The sequence below is a fragment of the Magnolia sinica genome, chromosome 12, assembly GCF_029962835.1.
Source record: "Magnolia sinica isolate HGM2019 chromosome 12, MsV1, whole genome shotgun sequence".
Taxonomy (NCBI): Eukaryota; Viridiplantae; Streptophyta; class Magnoliopsida; order Magnoliales; family Magnoliaceae; genus Magnolia; species Magnolia sinica.
In genome coordinates, this window is record NC_080584.1 from 40,540,983 (window position 1) to 40,563,855 (window position 22,873).

The window sequence follows — 22,873 nt, forward strand, 5'->3', positions numbered from 1 at the left end:
GAGGGGCCCACAGAGCACCGACCACCAGCCACCGGGCTAGTGGCTAGGGGAGTAGCCAATCCGTTTCCGTCTTGGACGCGGATTTCTTATGAAAGCCTTTCGCGGGAAGTTCCTGCGCTGGGAACACAGATGGGGCCACTAGGATGTTTGTGAGAAATCCTCACCGTCCATCCATTTTGTAAGTTCATTTTAGGACATGAGGCCAAAGATGAACCGTATCCAATGCTCAAGTGGGCCGAAAACGTGATAATTAAACGTCCACAGTTGAAATATTCATGGGGCCACTAAAGTTTTGAATCATGCTAATATTTGTGTTTTCAGTTCATTCCAGTAGGAATGACGTTATGAACGGTATGGATGGCATGCAAACATCACTGTCGAATCAGAGAGGTTTTAATGGTAGGAATTTCCCTAAATACCTTTTCCTTTAGTACGGCCCACTTGAGTCTTGGATCCTGTTCAATTTTGGTCTAATCTCCTAAAATTAGCTAACAAAATGGATAGACGGAGTGGATTCAAACATTATGGTGGGTCCCACCTAAGTTCCTTGCGAAAGGCTTTAGCAGGAAATCCTCGTCCGCTCCTCTTCGCACGAAGTTCCTGCATTGGAAGCCTATGTGGGGCTCATCAAGCTCCGAGTTGTACGAACGGTTTTAAGGAGATCAAAGTTGGCGGGAAATAATCTGGTGTAGTACCAATTCACGTTTATTTTTTTATAAAATATAATAGGCTTCTCATTCACTTCTCCATTGCATCATCAATTATTTTTTCAGCTTCTTTATAAAAGATTATAAATATTTCTCTTCGACAGGTATTACAGTCTCTCTATCTTTGAAGATTGACTTGATTTTTTGTCTTTTCTATTTATTTTAATCAAGTAAATTTATTAAAATTGCAAGTAAATTTACACATGCAAATCATTAATTTTTTATCTGTTTTTATGAATAATGATATTTTAATTTTCTATTAAGTACTTTATAGTTTATTTAAATTAAAAAGAATAATTTTATTTTCATTTCATAAAAAATAATTTCTTTATAATGTAAAGCATTTCCAAACAGGAGATAGATAGGGGCAAATGTGTCAAATTAATATATTTCAAACATTTCAGATGTTTGTTAACGAACAGATTGTTTTAAATTCAATACTTAATTTTCAGACTTCAACCATAGTTACCAAACAAGTTTTTTGACTTCAGATTTCAGATTCAGGCTTCGGATTTCAAATTCAGGCTTCAGATTTCAGATTCAGTCTTTAGACTTCAAATTTAACAAACGGGGCCTTAGAGATGTCTGAAGGTAAAGAGACAGAGATTTTGCATGGAAATATGTGGTTGACGATCCAAATTTGCAATCAAAAAGGAATTATGCATTTTGTAAAATTTATCATATTTTATATTATTTTAATTAAAAAATATTAAGTATCGTGTAGCTTACACTATATGCTATGTAGCTTATGCTACACGCTATAGAGGGCCAAAAGCTACGCTATACACTACGCACTATTTAAAACATTGGTAATAGGAAAGGATAGTGACTAGATCAAAGGTAAAGAAAGATAATAAAACTAATTTAATATTGTTAGTTATATTATTTTACTAGAAACATTGAAAAGACTAACTAATTTTTACTGAAATAGAAAAAAAAATAAAAATAAAAAAATGTGACAAATTGTTTAAAACATTAAATGATTTTTAATGTTATAGTGAAAATTAACTTGTAAAGTGAATTACGTAGTGTGTAGCGTAGTGTGTAGTGTACTGTACTCTATGTAGCGTGTAACGTATGCAAATTATCATGTAGCGTAGGCTACACGCAACTTAAGCTATTTTCATGAGCTACATAATGTTAAGGCTAAGCGACACTGTATCATAAGCTACATGCTACATAGCATAGCTATTTAAAATATTGGTTTTGGTTGTATATGTAGATGACATTGTGGTTACAGGGAGTGATAGTAAAGGAATTGAGGATCTAAAAAGTATCTTCAATGTCACTTCCTACCAAAAAATTTAGGTCATGTTCAATACTTCCTTGGGTACACCAATAGATATCATACTAGTTAGGGATTAAGGATACATGATTGAAGACCTAAGAAGGTATAGAAGATTGGTCAGAAAACCATCTAGCTAACAACCACCTGGCCAGATATATTGTATGTTGTGTGGTAAATCGGTTTATGAGTTCTCCTGGGGTGCCTCCCATGGATGTAGTTGTTCAAATTTTGCAATATCTTAAAAGAGTACCAAGCCAAGGAATTTTATATAAAAGGACTAACATCTTCAAGTTACAGGGTGTTCTAATGCAAATTGGACAAGCTCCCCTAACTGATAAGCAGTCTATTACTAGTCTCGCCACAAAATGGGGCGGGGACACCTTGACGTAATCAATATATATATATATATATATATATAGGTCATGTGGAAGAGTAAAAAGCAAAGCATCGTAGCCTGATCAAATTGTGTGCAGAAAATCGATTTTTGAGTGTAATAATTTATTTATTTTGCAATAATTAAGCAACCTCCCATATTGCAAACAATCCAATTTATCACGAGAGAACCAAGCATATTGAAGTGGATTGAGAAACATCGTATATAATATAGTCTCAAGATCAACTTGTTGAGGTGTTCACCAAAGCTCGTAGCCATAGTCAGTCTGCACATATTTATTCAAAGCTAGGCATCGACAACATCTATACTCCATCTTGAGGAGTGTTAATGATTGTGGATGTGGGTCATACGAATGTGCAGCCCACCTAAATTAGTGTAATAATGGGCCATACAATGGTACAGCTCACCTAGTCTTGAGTTTTATCCATGTGACCCTTTATCTAGTCTATTAGGTGCACTTAATATAAACGTCATATTGTAAGTTAGTGAGGGGCATTTTTTTTATTTGCTTTTTAGAATTAATATATAAAGGAAGACAGCATGGGAGTGTAGCCCTAATTCACTCTTTCTATTCTCTTTTCCCATCTGTTTTTCTCTCTTTTCTATTCCCTTTCACTTCTACATAATTCTACATTATCCATAAGAAGAAAATGCTACAAACTCAAGAGAGGAGAGGACAAGGAACCTCCCAACAAAACAGTTGACTCCTCAAAGCTAAGCACGGAACACCTAACTACAAAAATCCCACTCAATCCCTCTCCCATTAATTTTCTAGAACACCACTCTAGGAGCCCCGATCTATTAAGCATTTATTGGTGTGTTTCTTCAAATAAACCAGATGCCTGCAAGAAATAACAACCTCCACATAGATCAATTTTTTTCCAACCTGACAAACCCCTATCCCAAGCTTGGAAGAACACCACAATCATGCATGGCATAATCCAGACCATCTCCATGATAAGATTATACACAGCTCCAAATTACCATCGCAAAAGAGCAAAGAATAAAGTATGATCAAAAGTCTCTATGTTCCTCAAACACACGTGGCAGTTGTTAGAAATCATCATCTTCCTAGTACTCAAATGGCAAACTTTTAGGACCTCACCCACTAACCAACAGAAAGCTAGAACTTCTTGGGACCAAGGTACGACCAAGAATTAGCTGGCGGACCCACCTCAGGATATCATCAGACGATTTGAATGGGAACTTCCTGTTCTGATTGGAGATCCAAAGCCAAGAGTTTGTAGACTGAATGGAAACCTACACTCCCATAGGTGAGCAAACAAACAGGTCGATTCAAATACTTCCGCTTCTCTAAAATTTCTTCTAAACTACAACTCCCACACCAAGGTATGACCAAGAATTAGCTGTCAGAGCCACTGTACCCATCACTGTTCCATGACAGAGGAGATCACAATATGATATTACTGTGAACTTCTGTTCTAGTTGGAGATCCAAAGCCAGGAGTCTGTGGACAGACCTGAAAACCCATACTCCCATGGGTTAGCAAAAACTACAGCTCCATGACTTTGTCACACTGTCTTATCATAGCATCTTTGCATGAAGAAATATCATAACGAGAAGCAAATTAATCCTAACTGATCTTCCTCAACAAAATCCTACCCCAGAGTCCCAGACCCAAAGTATCTCCCAAATCTTACCCGAGAGCCAGCCCCCTCGCAAAACTGATTCCTGGTGACTAACAGCTTTCCAATACAAGAGGCTCGGTAAATCGAGGGCTCCTTTGTAAACCAACTGCCCTTCCCTAACTCCATTCTTGGACAATACAATTTATTTCCAAAGACCATCCTCCTCAATGTTGAACCTCCTAATCCACTTTCCCAACCATGCCCAGTTCATAACGTCCAGCCTTTCAATTTCCACTCCTTCAGTGTTTAGCTTGCAACTGCATACCTCTTCCCATTTGACTGGATGAAATTAGGGTTTTCTCCTTTTCCTTACCACAAAAATCCCTTTGCATCCTTTCCAGCCTATTGACCAAATTCTCAGGACATTTAAACAGAGACATGAAGTATGCCAGCATGTTAGATAAAGCAAACTTAATGACTAAATGTGCCCCCTGAGAAAGAGATATTTGCTTTGACACACAAAAAGCTTACTTTCCACCCTTTCAATGACTATCCGACAGAGTCTTCGCCAACTTTCCCACAAATCTAGGAGGAGCAAGATAACTAGATGGAAGCCCTCCCACTTTGCATCAGAACCCTTCATGAAGCTGATAAACTTCCTCCTGCCCCAACCACACTTCTTCCTGAATCAAAACTAATTCATGAACTGGAGCAGGATACATCAATGAGTTTGTAATGGAACCAAAGCAACATGGTAAAAAACAGGGACCATATTTGTATTGAAGAGTTATACAAAAATATTTGTTTTGAGGTTTTCTAAGGTTGATTTTCACCGTAAATACTCTCCAGTAGAGTGTCTATGGGCATATCTAACATCGATTCTCATCATAACTTCTCTTGATTATGCCTCACACATCAACGATTTCAGGATATTTATACAGATGATTAGAGCTCTATATCTTACTTGTAGGAACCTTCTGCCCAGGAGTCGCTCCCACTTCATTCATGCTTCCCTCTCACTTATGCTTATATATATATAAACAAATTCCTTGCTCCCACCCAAATTTAACGTTGCTTATCATCATACTCTGTGCAACTAAACTCCAAAACTTATTTTCAAAGAACGGAAAAGTTTACATGAGCATCTTCTACCAAAGTATGACCCCCAAAAAAAAAAAAAACCACTTTTTAAGCATTTATACATGCTGCCATTTTGAAACAAACAGTTACATACTCCCACACCCAAATTTGTTGTTGCTTCTCACACTTTGTACAAATAAGTGCCTGTTTTGTGTATAATGAAAACTTTTATTCACATAATGTAAAGCTTGAAAAAAAGGATTGAGTGCCTGATACAAATCACTGAGCAGACAGTGATCAGCAGCTTCACTATTTTTATGGGAAGATAGCCAGCTTCACTATTTTTATGGGAAGATAGCCATTTGAGCATGTACTCAAGCATCGCACTCCCTGTGTGTGACTCGTGCTCAAAGGTATTCCTAGCTACCACCCACCATGACCCGACTTCGCCTGCTAGCCCTCTAGGAGGTGGTGTTGCCTAGTCTTCCTAGTGTTTTTTCTCCTGCTTTTAAGAAAGTGGGGATTATCTTTCTTTATATACATATGCATACATATAAAATAGTTATCTAATTCACGGTTTGACCACTTGTAATTTGAATTCACAGTTTGCAGCTCAACACTTGTTGAAGGATCCTGTTCGTCAAGGTAGACTTACTCAGTTCATTTTTTAGGTTTCCTAATTTGCAATTCAAGTTATATTGTTCAATGAGTCGATCCAATGCAATAGTTTGACGCAATCTGATGCAATTAAATGCATGAAGTGGAACTCTAGCTATAGGTTTCCATAAAAGAAAAGGAAAGGAAAGATATTTTTATTGGAACTGTTTCATGATTTATGGGCTTTCATTGCAGATGGGGCATGATTCTAATTTCAATTTATAGCAAACTAACCTTCTACACATTTCTTTATTGAATTGGGCTGACTTATTTTATGATGCATCTGACAGGGCCATTCATCACCATCAGATGGGCCTCAAATGGCTACATGAGCTGGTCAACCAAAGCTTTTGACATCAGACCTAGATAAGGCCCACCCAGTGGTCTTGTTCAAAGATCAAAAAGGTCTGACCATCTCGATTAAATATTTGGATCATTCAATCTTCCATATTGCTGAACTTAACCACTTCCAAGCATCCATATTTGTTGATCGAGGATCTAGACCAGATCAAAGGTTTGGATTATATATGGACCTGAGTTAATGGTCTGATTGGATTTTATGGTCTACCAGTTGGCTTGCCCGGTGGATCATTCAAGTGGCCAGAATAGTCCTCCTTTGACTGTCAGTTGGGATATAAAATAACCCATACTCAGGAATCAGGATATTTTGGTTGTTTTAGGAAGATATTCTTGACACTTGGAATCTTCGTAGCAGCTCCTAGCTCCATTTTAGGATTTGAGATTTAGAAGTCAACGTTTAGGATGTGATTTGGATCTAAAATTAGTAATGTCTATATTCTAAGAACTCTTTTGGATCTTTATCCTTTGTTTCTAGCTCTATAAGATGTCTAAGGCCATGCATAGGAGTGATGAATGATAAGTTGGAATAAAAAATGTGAGTTTGCGGAGAAGATATTCTCTTGCAGAGAGAGCCCTAAACATATCAACCTCTCTGAATTGTGCTAATTGTGCAAAAATCCAACCTTCTCGTCTTCTTTTCTTCTTTCTCATCCATTCTACATCATTTTAATTGTTCTCTTGATGCCCACCAATTAGAAGGTAGGGATCATCCCTTTCGAATGTATTTTTTTGGTTAATGTCTGATAAGCAGTTGATCATAAAACTACTGCCATCATACCTTTCTAAAAGCTAACCCCAGATTGTTGGGAGATCTGAGAAGACTAAGATGATGATGAAGAAATTGCAGATATCATCGTTCAAGTTGTGTGCACATACAATAAAAGAGATAATGATTCATAACCAGCTGTATTACAACTCCAGTCCAATTCCTGTTAACGACGTCAAAAGATTCTTTACAAAAAAAAAACCAAATATAATAACATGTAAATTATAAGCTATTAGAAGACTACCATGGAAACCTAGGAGCATTTAAAAAGATGTTGGCCAAATATTCATACAATAAATAAATCACCATCATCATCGTCTAAGCCTTATCCCAACTAATCGGGGTCAGCTACATGTATCCTCTTCCACCATTCCACTCTAAAAAGGACCATATCCTCAGTTAAAACCATAGGTCATCAAGTCTTTTCCTACTGACTCAATCCACATCCTCTTAGAGCCTTGAACTTGAACCAACTACTCCTAACCAGTGCAGATCTTGGTCTCCATTGGACTCTCATCTTATTACCTATTTGTGCTAATCCTAAATTCCCCCAAATGCATGCATACATTAAATAAAAGACACTGACAAAAGTTATGATATTGCATAAACTCTTTGACTAACAGAAACCGAAATGTATCCCCTTATGAATGTCAATATACATAACATATTTGAGATCATAAAATTGAAGAGTAAAAAAAGAGCACATACAGTGTCAGTTTCGATTCCAATGAATTAATAGATCTGTGTATCAATTAGAATAAAAAGAAGTCACCTCTTATCCCGAACAATACGAACATCTGAAACACGCCCGAACCTAGAAAACTTCTTTTCCAGATCCCTTTCAGTAGTTACAAAGCTAAAACCTGCAACAAATAAAGTCTTGCCAGGTCTCCCCACTCCAGTGCTCCGGTTAGGAGGCGGGGACCATGGCCTCCTTTGTGAGCGGCGACGAAAATGATATCCAGGAGGAGATCTGCACCTGGGAGAATACCTCCTCCTAGCAAACCGCAGGCAGGCTATGTCAAACACAAAACTACCACATGAAAGATGTAACTGAAAATATAGAAGGTTACAGCTTTTGAATTTCATCTTCCCGTCACCAACCCACATATATATGTACATGAACAAGAAAACCCTTGCAATGTTTCTAAAATGCAGGATTGTTTCTTTGCCAGGAAGGGATGGAAGCTCAGCATGTGCAACTTTCTACATTTAAGAAGGTGAAACATAAAATTTGCCAAAAATTTTACTCAAATTAAAGTAACCTTGGGGATCTTCTATAACGATCCCTTCCATAAGGGGACCTCGATTGTGATCTATTGCGGTTATCTCTTTCATGTCCAGAAGAATCTTTCTTCCTGATTGGTGATCGTGAAGATGATCTGTCCCTCCTTCGATGACCTGGTGGTGAATATCGCCTTCTTGGTGATGCAGATAAGCGCTTCCGTGGAGAATCATTCCTACGCTGAGAATCCCGTCGTGAAGACCCCCATGGAGAAGTAGATTTCAGTCTTACAGGAGTTGAATGATCACGTGCAGGAACTCTTTTACCATCTGAACCAGTCCTTTCAGGTGAAGGTGAACGTTTCTGTCTACCTGGGGAACAGGATGATTCTGGAACACCCTTGGCTGGAGAGACTGTTTTGTGCCCTGAAGATGCTAGTGTAGAAAGAGACCTTTCAGATGAAACTGACATCCGCCTTAACGGTGATGGTGACTGTTTAGGGGTTCTCCCGGGAGAGTGCAGATCAGAGTTCCCCCTTTCTACTTTTCCAGTATCAGATGATGACTTCCCCATCCTCAAAGGTGACTCCAGATGCTGATCAGGATTCTCCCTTTCCAATTCTTTATTGATGGAGTCAGTCTTTTCAAACAGGAAGTTAGAAATTTTAACAAAATTTTCCCTTACTTCTCTACCATGGGGGGGAACCGTCCCACTATAAGGTTCAATTTTGCCCCTCGCCATTTCTTCTCCGTGATAATAAGTATCCACTGTTGAAGGAAAGTTTGATAAATCATGAGCAGAATCTCCAGCTTCCATTTCATTGTGGAAAGGTTTGGTTGGCAATGTAGACAATGATTTACCAGAATAATCATCACAACCTACCATCTCTGCTTCACCAGTGCAATGGTTATCCTTTAATGGAGACTTTGATCTCTCCCGACTATGGTCCGAGTTTCTCCTCTCCACATCATCATCATACAACTCAGTCCGTACAGGGGAAAGAAGTTCTCCGGTTTCCCTCACTGTATTTAGTGAATATTCTGGCATCGGGGATGATGGTGGTGGCACAGAACTGGGTCCTGTACAAGGAGATTCCGGTCCATCAGCAGGTAACAATGATGGCAATCCTTTGTGCTCCTGTTGATTCAAATCCACTTGCTTTCCATCACTGCATGTTGTGTTCACATGAGCATAAACCTCACCCCCCTCTTCATCTTTATTCGCAGAAAGATTAAGATCTAATTTTACAACAGACTCAGAACTTTCCTCCGTTGGAAGATCACTCTCATCTAAGCTTTGATCATTCGAATTCAAATCCATTAAGACCTGAAATATTATCCAGAAAGGGAACTTAAAACTCTACCTTCTTTAATTTACATACTGTCAATAGAAGCCAGGAAAAGAGCTGGAAGTCAAAGCCCTCAAGGAATCAAATCGCTCCCCAAGTTATTCAACAGAATCCTCTTAACTGTAGGTGGCACAAGAAGCCTTCAAACTCGGTTAGAGAGACAAGAAAATGAGTCGTGGAATAACATTCATCTGCAATGTGATTAGAGATGCCCTATCAACAATACACATCTTGTTTTCCGCTAGGTGTATAGTGCATCAATGCAGTAATTAAACTAGTTGTATAAATAAAGAGCCACTTGAAAAGCAATGCATGGTAGCAACTCCATCAACTTGTAATTTTAGTCTAGTTGACTAATAAAGTTCCATTCCAATCAAAAAACAACAAAAAAGATGTTTCGAGATAGGCTGCAAAAGAGATCGTTGCAGCTGTAGATGATAGGCACAGTACAATAGGCAATGCTGTCAAAATCGTTATCGTATCGCAAATCATAATAGGAGTTGAATCGTATTGAATCGCAAATTGTATCGTAAATCGTAAGTTTTTTTTAATGATTTTTTTAAAAATATAAATAAATCAGAAAAAAAAAAAGTTAGTAATCATCCTTTTGCCATCAATATGCACTAAGTAATACCATGTCATGATAGTGTTGAAGGATTCTTTTCTTTCCTTCCTTTTTTTTTCTCTTTTTTTTTTTTTGTCTTTCAAGAAATTTTCCTTAAAAAACATACAAAGATCCTTTAATAATAGATGTTCTTGTTACCTTTCTTGAATCTAAAATCACATTGGAAAAGCGGCATTTGATTCTATAGACCGACTAAAAAAGAGTCACCATCCATAAAAACATTCCAAAGTCATACATCAATTTGGTGTTTCGACCAATTATGAAGTAAGAAATTACAAAATTAAAAAATAAAAAGCTCTACGATAGCATTGAAGAGAAGATATATCATTTAATCTCTTATAAAGAACAAAATAAAATATTTTACCTCTTCTAAACAATTCTTTTTTTTAAGGTTTTTTCTAAATGATTCTTAAGGCCTAAAGTTTCACTCAAACTGCAAAATTTTATGCAATGTGTGAGGTATTTCCTGATATCTCCCATTCTCGAAGGTGCAATATTATGTGCAACACCAACAATTGAAACCTTACCCTTACTAAGCCTGTGCTATCCAACATGAATGCCCAGCATATTTCCCTTTCAAGTGTTCAATACACATTATCAACAAATCTAATAAGTCGTAGAGAAATTTCTTATCTCATGGCCAAGAGGTCTAGAAGAATATCCGCCTTGTAGGGTGGAACAACATCCACTTACCCAATGGGGGAGCAGGTATGAAAAACCTCACTCAGCAAATGGATATGTAAGCTTGGGAGTTGGGACTGAGGCAAACAGCTTATGGAAGCAAGTTATCATAAGAAAATACAGGGTTTGAACATAGTTAGCAACTCAGCATAAAGAAAAATTGCAGTATGGCAAAGTTCGAGTACTATTCGATCTAAACACCGAAAAATACAGTTAATCCGACCATAAAATCCAGAAATGCCAAGAAGTCAGAGATGGATTCGTTCATGTATAATACAGTCCAATTTGAATAGTTCATGACCAAAAATTCTGATAGATACATACATACATATGCATATACAGTTATTCACCTGAGTGTAAAAGTTATTTATCAGCTATTCTTCAATATTTCCTGTGTGTGGCCCACCATGCTATGCGTGTGCCATTCAAGTTGTGCATTAAGTGGGGCTCACAACGATGATAGGATGACCTAAAAATCAGTCCTAGGCCACAACATAGGAAGCAATGAACAACTATCCAAAAACCTCCAAATTCACGTGGTGAGTTGATGCAGGATATGAAATTAAATATGGAATGCAAGAGATCAAGCTTGAGATTATACCAATTTTAAACACTCACAAAACTCAACATCCTACATACCATCAAACATTCAAAAAGGGGAATCTATGGGGGTCCAAGCCTACACAACTTTAAGGCTATATCAAATAAAATTATAAGCCAAACAAGCCTAAAGGAGGATAAGAATCATCCATTCTTGCAAAGGATTGTTCCCAACTCAAGACATTCACTGAGTTTCAATTTGGGGGAAAATCTAGGGTTTGAAAAATGGGGATAATTAGGATTTAGGACTCTTTAGGGTTAGGGATTTGGATTAAGGGGTTTTTTTAGTCAAAAGAGAAGGAAATAGAGGAAAAAGGGAACCTGGGATGAGCCACGCGTGCTAGGCGGCAGATGGGCTGGGCGCACACACGTGACAGGTCGTTCGCACGAGTGGGGCCCACAAAGTCAGAAACCGACTTCTAGGCTAGGATCGGCCAGGGATAGGCTGTCTCCAAACCAAATCTCACGTCGATCCAGCACATGGGTTGTGCATAGTACTCCGCCGAAGTTTCAACCCCTCGGATGGGCCAAAATCTGAAAATCTATTTATGCATTGCTGTAGGAGAAAACGTGAATTAGAAAAAGGGTGAAACTGATGCTGAAAGGGGGGTAGATGGTGGTGGTGGTGATGCGTAATAAGATGGAGATGATTTGGAGCGGATGTGGTTTCGCACCACAGTAGTTAACCCTTCGAGGAAGGGAGGGCTTCGCACCCAATTTAATTCTTCAACCCAAAGAGAGAGAGGAAGAAACGCAGGAATTTTTATTCATCAAATATCATTGAGAAAACCTACATGGGATTACTTTATTTATAAGAAAACCCTAAACCCAAAAAAGACAAAATTACCCTTGCGCCATGTGCGCGCACTAATACCAAAGTTAAAGCAAATAAATACTAATCTAAGCAATCAAAGTCGTTCATGAAGTTTCTAATAACAAAAATATTCAAAACTCAAAATCCTAGATCATGTAAAGTAGTGGGCCACGATCATGAGATCCGATGGTAGAATCTGTGTGATGGTCGGGTCCACTCCAATGATCTATAACGCAACCCCTTAATTTTGAGGCCCTCCAAAGATGTCGTCATTGATCCAAATCGAAAGTGGGCCCCGTCTCCTCTTCGAATACATGCGTAAAGGGGCGTGTGCATGATGTCCAAATCATGAGTGGTGACCCACATTATGATTATATCAACCTAATTTTTGGCAATTTCCAAATTTCACAATGGGGAGACAAATCGACCATGCTGGATAGGTTGGATCTCGTACACATACCACATACCATGGTGGCCCCACCCCAACATGCAACCCTTGTAGAATAAGCTTATTCTACAGGTCATTCACCTTCATTTAAACAATTATTCACTCTAGTGTAAAAGTTATTCATCTGCTTATTCTGAACTATTGCCTGTGCAGGGCCCACTATGTTGTTTGCATGCCTACCGTTAATTAAGTGGGAATCACCACAATGATAGGATGACCCAGAAATCATGACTATATGATAATTAAGTAGACCACATCATAGGAAGAGAAAAAATGAACCACCACCCAAAAACCTCCAAATTCAAGAGGCCGCCCACATGATGGTTGGATCAGCTCGATTTTCAGGCGTCCAATTCTCATGGTAGGGCGACCCCACTAAGCAAGTTAGATGACATAAACCATGGTGGCGTGGGGCCCACTTGCAACCACAATAGAATAATATTGTTCTCATAGAGGAACCATTTTTTAAGCAGTAAAAGTGTTTTGCTGTTATGGCAACTCAGAAGTACTACAAGGATCTAGGACATGTCGCCACCCACATAGGGCCCACATGATGAGATGGTCCTATAATTTGAATTGTTCTTATTCTAGATATTTTAGTAGATGAGCTATTATCCATAATCACACTTAATCTTCCAAAAAAATCCATAATCACGCTTCCCGGTCTCTTATAAACTTTGATTTCTGGAGTTGCACACAAGCCATTAAAGATGCTCTTTTCATTGTTCTAAATTCATCTACATGTAGTTATGGTTGTAATCATCCGATCAACTTAATTTTCTTCAACTCATCCATATACCTAGATTTAAGAACACATATGATTTTGATCATCAAACCATCAAGCATGTGGGCCTCAGTGAGCAATGACAGATTTTAGATCCTAAGTCGCAATGGAGGCAAAGTGAACCCCTTTTGCAGCCACAATAGGCTTTTAAATTTTGATGCTCTAGCATAGCATGATGGATGATATGCAAGCACTTAGAAATTGCATACATAGTAAACTAGTAATAAAAACCAAACTATCTACATTCAGTTTCCCAGTTTAGATGTAACACATGCCAAAAATCATGCTTATTTCATTATCTAACCTTCAGATTAGTGAATATTTATTGGACGGTTAAAAATGAACCATCCGATGGTTCCATTTCAACAACAAGTGTCCATGGATTAATGATCAAGATTGCTAAAAAGATCTACTTTTTGGACAGTGAGTTAGAGAAAGTGGGTTCCAAAACCTAGTCGCATGAGTATGAGATAAATATGCCATTATACAAGTTTGAGTGCCCTAGCATCAAGCATCGCACTCTGCTGGAGTATCAAATAAAGTACACTTGCAAATTTTTCCTTTGACGAAAAGGAAAAAATAAATTTTGATACTTTGACAAAGTATAATGGATGATACACAGGCACGTAGAAATTTTACACATGAAATAGAAGAAATTCAAAGTACACTCTCCAAATTATATGTCCCAAAATATATATGTATTATCATGTACCAAAAATTTATACTTATTACATTACATGACCATCGGATTGATGGACATTTATTGGATAGTCAAAAAAGAAAATTCCTATGGTCCGCTCTCAAAAAACAAGTATTGATAAAATTAGTGGCTAGGATTGCTCAACCAATTGGAATTTGTGAAAATCACTTACCAATAATGGGTTCAACAATTTAGCCAGTAAAACATGAGTTAATATATGCGACTTGTGCAGTTTTGCGTGTCTGAGTATCTGATGCAAGATGGATGGGAAAGAAAATAAGATGAGGAGAAGAATGGATTTTTGCATACAACATACAATTCAAAGGGGTTGATTTGTTAGGGTTTTCTCCCTCGGCAAGCAAATGCTTTACCCAAACTCACACTCTTTTTTATTCCAAATTTCATTGTCATACAGAACAAACAAGGACTTTATAAAAGACTCAATCATTCTTAATTAAGAAAAGAACTAAAAATACTACATGTATGAATCTAAATCCCTCCCTTCCTTTTATTTTCTCTTATCCTTATCATTAACTTCTCTTATTAAGATCTCCCACGATATTAATATATCTTATTAAAAATCCTCCAATATATTAATCTTCTAAGAGTCAAATCTCTGAAAATAGAAAACCAGTAGAGACTTAACATCCATTTAAATATTTTTTTTAAATCTTTACTAAAGAAAGATCACAAAAGAATCAAGCTAGACGCACACAAAAGATACCTGTCTCTTAAAAATCTCTAAGCATAGCTCAACATTGTAGATCATGGATTTTGTTGATCTCGCAAATAGGATGAAAAAGTTCCACCCCTCTTCGTCTGTTGCAGATAATTGATGCCGGAAGATGAACTCTTCATGTTCTATCTCTCCTTCGTGGTGTTGGCAATTCCGGAACCCTCTCCCCGACAAAAAGAATGCAACAATAGTACTTGTAATGACCACAATGAATTTAGTGAGGAAGTCCTCCTTATGGTTAAGGCCTGAGGGTTATCTTGGGCGATCGGGATGAATCAATATATGGGGAAAGACTCAATGCTGTGATTGGTTAATGCAATGTAATCATGATGTGGTGGGGGTGTGTCAGGTTGGTCTCTCACCATCCCACTGCCAATATATATATCATTTGTTAACATTCCACAAAAAAATAAAAATTTGGCACATGTTCACATAAATGACGTATGCTTATGTGTATGAATGCGGTTCATGAATTTATCATCTAAAAAACATGCTTATAATGTCAATATATCAATTAGAATTCTGTTTTCATTTCCTTTCGTATTGAACAAGGAAGAATGAAACATGTCAAATGATTCAAAGACCAAAGACTTAAAAAAAAAAACCTAATCAGAGAAAAATCCATGATTCATTCCCTTCAGAATTTCCGACAAAAAAAAACCCCTAAGAGCGATTCTCGTTCTTGAATTTTACGAAGATTTGATGGGGAAATAATGGAAGAAAATTTCCATGAAAAAAAAAAAAACGGAGTTGGAAGAATATGATACCTTGTGTGGGTTTTGATGTTAGTAGAGATCTCTCTCTCTTTTCTCTCTGACTCTCTCCTTTTTTCTCTTTTTTCTCCTGTTTTGTCGGGAGAGAGGGCGGAGGAATGAGCGAGGGAACGTTTGGATTTGGAATCGAGAAATTATAAGATCGTGACACATCAGTAATATAGGACGTGAATAGTGTCCTAATGCTCCACTTCTCGAATCAGGGCCCACTTTTAGGTGATCCAGTCCGTTGATCGCGTCGATGGATCTTTTCATGTATGGGTTAGATCCTTGCCTTTTGTTCAGTAGCCTATAAATGGTTGGTTTCCAGAAATACAGCAGGACTTGAACAGTCCCTGACAATTGCCAAATAGTGGATGGCCAGGATCTTATAAAAGGTCGTTGCACCGGCCATTAACCGTGCGGCTAACAAGTAGATGGTTATAATCACTTAACCAAGGGCTCCACTTCACCAATTTTAGATTTGCTCACCCTCTCCACGCTTGCCTCCATCTTCACACCCAACACATTTGGACGAGGCACAAGAGGCCTCTAGCTGATGGGGACCACATGCGAGATCAAGCTGGTCCACTGATTAGGTGGGCCAATCTATACAAAAGATGGACGGTTTATATATATATATATATATATATATATATATATATATATATATATATATATGAAACCATTCTTTTGAGTAGAAAAACAATAAAATAGAATGGGTTATGTTCCACCCTCCTGTTACTTCCGAACCAGCCTAGAAGGAGATGCTCTAGTACTTTGATAGCACTTTATGTCGCAGGTGCTCCTAGTTATATGGGTTTGCTCTGATAGCACTATAAGCTATGGCCTTCCTACGTTCGTTGGTTTACATAGTGTTGGCACTTAAAAAATCACATTTCTAAGTTATATTAGGGTCAAAGCTAATATGGTAGTTTCTACCTATTTAATTAAGAGTTCAAGTGGGTTTGATGATATAGAAGGTAGACATTGAGTTAAATGATGACAAACTAAATACTCTTTCGATTAAGGTAATTTATGGTTTATTAGAAAGTTGGTTGAATTGGGGACACTCAATGGCCGCAAGGGATCCGGAGGTCCCTAATGATCGGCATTGACATGTTGGAGACTGTCGCACTCGGCTATAAAACTAGTGATCTGACGCTTTATTTTGGCTCAAAAATATTCTCCTCATATCACGATATATTTTAGTAGAGCCGAGGTAGATCCTAAACACCGATCGGTGTGCATCGCTCATAAGATCCTTGTACAATTCTAAAATATTTGGAATACACAACTAGCCTCTGAAATGAAGTCCACATTGTTTGACCCTCAAACACAACCTTTGCTCGATAATCCTGCAACGTCGAATCTTCCTACTAAGCCTCACTCACTCTTGTGACAAGAGATGGCTGAATCGACAAGCTTGATAATTGTTTAATGGAAGACTGGATGCTCAACTCAAAGTCATACTCAGCAATACTCTCTACTCCTAAACCATCATATACGCCACCAGACCCCATTCTAAATTTACTCCAATTCTAAATATAACAAAAATAAAAATAAAAATTCAACCGTTCTAATCTAATAGATAGGAGTCATGCCAACAAAAACTTTGGACCCACTTTTAATGGGTCATTTAGTATTCAATTAAGATAATTCTAGACACATTTGAACGCTTATTAAATTATTTTCTAATAAGCCTAGATTTTCACAATTTGGTTTAAATGTAAAAAATACAATTGTTTAAATAAAGTGGCGTAATGCTACCTGATTCTAAACACAAGATGATATGAATATTTTGTGTTGTATTTTAAAATATTTTAAAATAATTTAGTGTTTCAAAATATCCATTAGGACGGGCTATGGCTATGGCCATAGGTGCCCTATGGATGTGTCTTTTCACTTAAGTCTGAAATGTTGCATCCTTTCATATTTTGTTTTGAAAAGTTGTGTCTTTTGAAGCCTAAGGGTCGCACCAATTGGGTTTAAACTCAATAGTCACAACCCTTTTTGAAAGGGTGTCTTCACAAAGTCTATAAATAGACTTTTGATTTTAAGTTTTGAAAAGGATTAGAAAATCAGGTTTCCTCTTGAAAATATGTTCAAGTATTTTCTAATTCGGGTTGAGACTACAAGTGGTTCAAGCCCGTGTACAGTGAGTGCACCGCTTGAACCGGGTCATAGTCGTTGTATCCTGGAGGTCGATTGCTCTGGAAATCTGTTGCACTTGGGACGCTGTCCAAGGGGAGCAAATTCGATTTCAAGCCAAGTGATTCACATCACGCCTCGACTTCTATAAATCGATAAGTTTTCTATTTTCTCTTATTCTAAATTTAAATTTATTTGTTTAAATAGTTTTTCAAACTCCATATCCCAATAATCGTGAAATCGAATATGTTTGAAAAACTATTTAAGAATTACGGTTGCATCTATCTAGTTGGAATAACCCAAAATGAAACCACACCAACCTAATTTGTGAACCATGGCCCATATAATCTAGAGTTGTCATATCTCACCTAATGATTAAGATCTTATAGATACTTAATATGTAAGTTCTTTAGACCACATGTACAAAAGTGAACGTATGCACCGACTGAGAATGGTTAGAGTACTTTAGATCTTGATATCTATAAATGAGAATAGCTAGACTACGATCAAATGTATGAGAGGCCCGGATTCCTGAATAATTGGTCGGGTTCGTTGTAACTCTGTTAGCACAGAGTATGATCCTCAAGTTGTCAGATGGGTCGGGCTAAGCCCATCTTGGATACTAGAGTTATGACCTACATATCGTCTTTATGTCCCAAACACATGTCATTCTATCACACATATGTAAAATCCAAGAAATTTATAATGCCTACCTCTTGGATAATGTCAGGCCCTGTTCACTCATAAGAAATCCTATATTTAGTAGATTTTCTCAAAATCATGATTTGACATTAATGAGCCTTTCTTGTTAGATCTCAAAATTTATAATTTATTTTCTCATAGCTTGAGCCAAAAGTAACCTTCAAATGAAAATAAATCAAACTGTTACACCATACTAAGTAGGATATACGCTGATCTCAACATCCCTATACAATGAAGATCAACACAAAATGCATCACAAAATGGGAATTTGTGTTGGGATTCCAACCATATTAGGAATTCTTCTTTGTAGACACCATGCATGGTTAAAAAGAAAGCTTTGAAAAGAAAAATGTGAAAGAAACTCAAGGATACAATCTTCCAAAGTATCTTCCAAAATAGGCCTGATAGGTTGATGGTGTAATCACTATCCCATAAGTTTGCTAGTTGCTCACATACGGATGGATAATATTTATTGTACAGTTAACCAGATAAAGGATCTAAATCGATCACGTACGTGCCAGAAATAGAATTATTAATATTGAGAAATGTAGTAGTTAATTATGTGCATTCACATCATTTTCAGATTGGTGCAACCCTTAAGAAGGGTTCTAACAAGGAGCATCTGGTGGTTATAACCACTCTATCTGAACTTGACATATTGCATGAGATCAAACAACATTCCGATGGCCCTTAATCTAGTACACTGATCTAATGGACCTCACATGGGTACAAAATCGCCAAATATAGAAGGACTTGAATGTCCCAATAACGAGATTTTTTAGACTAAATAAATAAATAAGGTAGAGATGGCTCAAATCCAAATGGGTGTAATATATATATATATATATATATATATATATATATATATATATATATATATATATATATATATATAATAACGAACCGATAATCTAACCATTTATTCAGTGGGAATGAAGTGGACAGTTAGAATCATCTATCCTAATTGCTCGTGGCTTTATTCTCTTATGAGTTTGCTCTCCTAGGCAATCTTTTTAATACTTTAATAGAGCACCGTGATTCATACACATGCAATTTATAATTCTAAATGTTATATGTCTTTGGATAATCTAATCCGCACCCAATTTTGATGATCAAGACTATTCAACTAATGTATTGAACCGTGTATAATGTGTATCACTAAAATATTCTCCTACTGGATAACTTACATGTCTAACTTATGGACTGCAAGTGGATGGTTTACTATCTACTTTAAGATGGAAGATTTTAGAAAGATATTTGATGGCGACTAATGGTAGGTGGTACAAGAGTGCATGGTCTGAATCGTGAAAAGATAGGGCCTATATATTATTGGTGCTAAAACAAATATAAGATGTTATTTTTGATTAAGTGTATATTAAGGAGTTGATTTTTGTGTAATTAATGTGCATAGAATGAATAATTATATTGATGTTGATCTTTAGAAATGCAGTAGAATGCACAGTTACATACTAAGGCGTCACTGCGCACATATTTGTAACATGAGTAGTTCATTAGTGTGTCCTTCTTTGTATTTATGGTGACCTAAAAATTAAATTATAATATGGACCAACCATTAGTATGAATGACCTTTATGATAATGAGTACACACAAAGAATAAATCAGTATGCTATATTGAACTTAATCAAATCAATGGTCAAGTCTATCAAATCATAGGCCTATTTATCACTGTGTATATATAGATAACGCACATTATTCATTTTGTATCGTTGCATGTATCTTGTGGCCTTTGATCCATCGTATGTGGATTGATGATTGATATGTTCGAGTCTTGTATTCATGTGTTACATGTACAAAATATATTCTTCCCATTATAATATGAAACATTAAACAATGTATGACTCTTGATACATAGACACTTATAAATTGTACATATGTGGAAAACATCTCATTTATAAATATTTGAAATTATGGGGTTTATATACTTAGAAAGTTATAGATCCATACAAATGTTATATTGGCTCATGTGGGATGATTGGGCTGGTGTATTTTTAAAATATTACCATTTGCGGGCTCAATAGATAAAAGGTCTAGATCTTGCATGTGTATTACTTTTATGAATATTAAGTACTTGATAACTCACATTATATGAATGCTTGTCTCTCTTGAGTTTCACTTACCAAGAAGCAAATGGTGACTTGAGTTTCTCAAGTAGACTAGTAGTAAATGTACCTTAATTCAATGTTAATTCTGACTTACATTTTATTATGTAGAAAGTGATATTATAGAATATTGGGTCCAATAACAGATGAACCATCGACACATATCACTTAACTGTTTAACACACTTATCGTTGCTTTTCTATAAACGGTTTATATTATTGATCTTAAATATAAAGTTGTTCATAGGGTGACGAGTACGCATGCCTAATTATGAGACAAGTTACATTCACTTTTGACATCGCTCACAATACTTTCTAAACAATATTACCTGCTTAGAAAGGTGGAGAAAATGCTATTTTCATTCAATCATGTGCCAACCTACAACACCTGTTAGATCCAGTCAATTTATATGATAGTTTATACAAAAGATTTTTCTTAACTCTTGGTTAATTAATAGATTATCAGGTGAGCCATAGATATATCTATCAAGGCTAAATCTGAAATTGTAGGGGTGCTCTCGAATACATAAACTACTTAACGCATGGAATCCAAATTTAGTCAATATATATTTGATAAATGGGTTGACATAAAATTGAAGATTTGCACTAAAGAAACTATATGTTAAATGTTATGGATCAATATGCACATGTTTTCATTGATGTGTATGCCTTTGAGATAAGGTGTCTGGAATTAAATGTATTTTATGTTTTAATGATTAAATTGGTAGCCATCAAATGAATGGTTAGAAAGAATATTATTAGCAGTCTGAATTCATAAGATGATTGTTGGATTAATGAGATTTTTAGGCTATATTCTATCCTCATTGGAGGCTAGATTTGGACATTTGAGATTAGTATTCATATGAGAATATAAGTTCATTTAATGAACTATGTTGTTTTACCATCAACAAATGTATCTAATGGACAAACTTATGCACGTATGGAGCCAATTGTTCAATCTGTCGATCAAGATACTTGATAATGAACTTGGACATTTCTCCTCCATATCCAGTTGCCAAATATCCATTGATTGTATTAAATTCTAATCGCTAATTAATAAATTGGCCAACCTTTCATGTGTTAGGGAACATGTGATAACATAATAACGTCATAATATAATTACATGAAAGTTATACTTTATTTTAATTGTCATATGTCTATACATGATAGATTACTCCAGCCTCTTTATACTGAAGATACAATAAGTTCGATTGACTTTACCATTAGTTGATTGAATGGTAAAAGTATATTCAAGACTAAGAAAGTTGGTTGTATTCAGAGCCGATGATATGACAACTATCATAATAAAAGTGATGCTCATTATCAGAGTCGTAATTATTGACTCTGTGGGGTTAGAAATGAGTTTGGTATACGTTCGCTTGAAATATGAATAGTCAAAGAGGATGCAGCTGACTACCGAAGACTTGACTAACGAGTAAAATGAGGAATCCACCTAAGTAGAGACTCGTTTCTAAGTAGCTAGTTGGTGAGGTAATAGCTTGCCAATACGATAATTCCCAGCTAATCTGAAAGGATGATTAACCATAATGGGACTAAGACATGACCAAACTCATATGAGAGATAACAATGGTGAATTTTTCATAATAGGTGAAAGTTTGACGGAGCAATGACGGGTGGAGGTAAAAGGCCTACGGGTTTTAAATCCTCGGACCGAATGACTATTTAAAAGATTAGTCAATGATACATCGAAAGAAATGGGGTTGAGCCTAATATATGAGCTACCAGTGTTGAAAACCCAACCTATACGAGTAGAGATCTTATTAGATAGGTTCAATGGGTAAACAACAAGATACGAGGTAGACGATTGCACTGCTATAAATGAGTCTCTTTTATGGTGTACAGGGCAAGCAGTAATGAAGAAGGATGATTTTTGAACTCTTAATGAATCCATAGCCATATATTTGATGGTGTACCCAATTGTTACGTACACTTGATGGAATTCAAATATATGGGTGTGGAGGTGGAGGCCGCTTCCTATGAGAATCTAGGCAAATTGTCTAGAGCACCCATGAAATTCAGGTAATGGTGCATGGCTGAAACGCACCGAACCACAGAATCACTTGTAGTGGAAAAGTTATGTGAGTGGCATATACTTGCAATTTACATCAAAAGGAATCAGGTTCAAGACTATGGTGTCACCTGATTCTTATAGACATGTCATGTTTACTCTAATGTCGGTTCAAGTCTATGGTGACACCGACACCATTATACAACTCTTCCATCTTAACCCGAAATGTCAAAAATTTTGAAACATGTGGGGGATTGTTGTATTTTAAATTATTTTAAAATAATTTAGTGTTTTAAAATATCCATTGGGATGGGCAAT

At 36.6% G+C, this 22,873-nt stretch overlaps 1 protein-coding gene across 5 annotated transcripts in view; it reads right to left on the bottom strand.

The window, feature by feature from the left end:
• LOC131221261 (uncharacterized) overlaps positions 1-15,712 on the bottom strand; it is a 40,053-nt gene extending 24,341 nt beyond the window's left edge. The window contains exons 1-5 of one of the 5 annotated variants that reach the window (XM_058216469.1): positions 15,570-15,699; positions 14,791-15,171; positions 8,107-9,392; positions 7,614-7,838; positions 5,406-5,560 (exon numbers count right to left, since the gene is read on the bottom strand). In XM_058216469.1, coding sequence (XP_058072452.1) covers positions 5,512-5,560; positions 7,614-7,838; positions 8,107-9,392; positions 14,791-14,835 — 1,605 coding nt within the window. In that variant the 5' untranslated portion in view covers positions 14,836-15,171; positions 15,570-15,699 and the 3' untranslated portion in view covers positions 5,406-5,511. Of the gene's footprint in view, positions 1-5,405; positions 5,561-7,613; positions 7,839-8,106; positions 9,535-14,790; positions 15,172-15,569 lie in introns of those variants that run through there. The other 4 variants (XM_058216464.1, XM_058216467.1, XM_058216465.1 and 1 more) reach the window with 4 other exon arrangements.
• Positions 15,713-22,873: the final 7,161 nt, after the last annotated feature.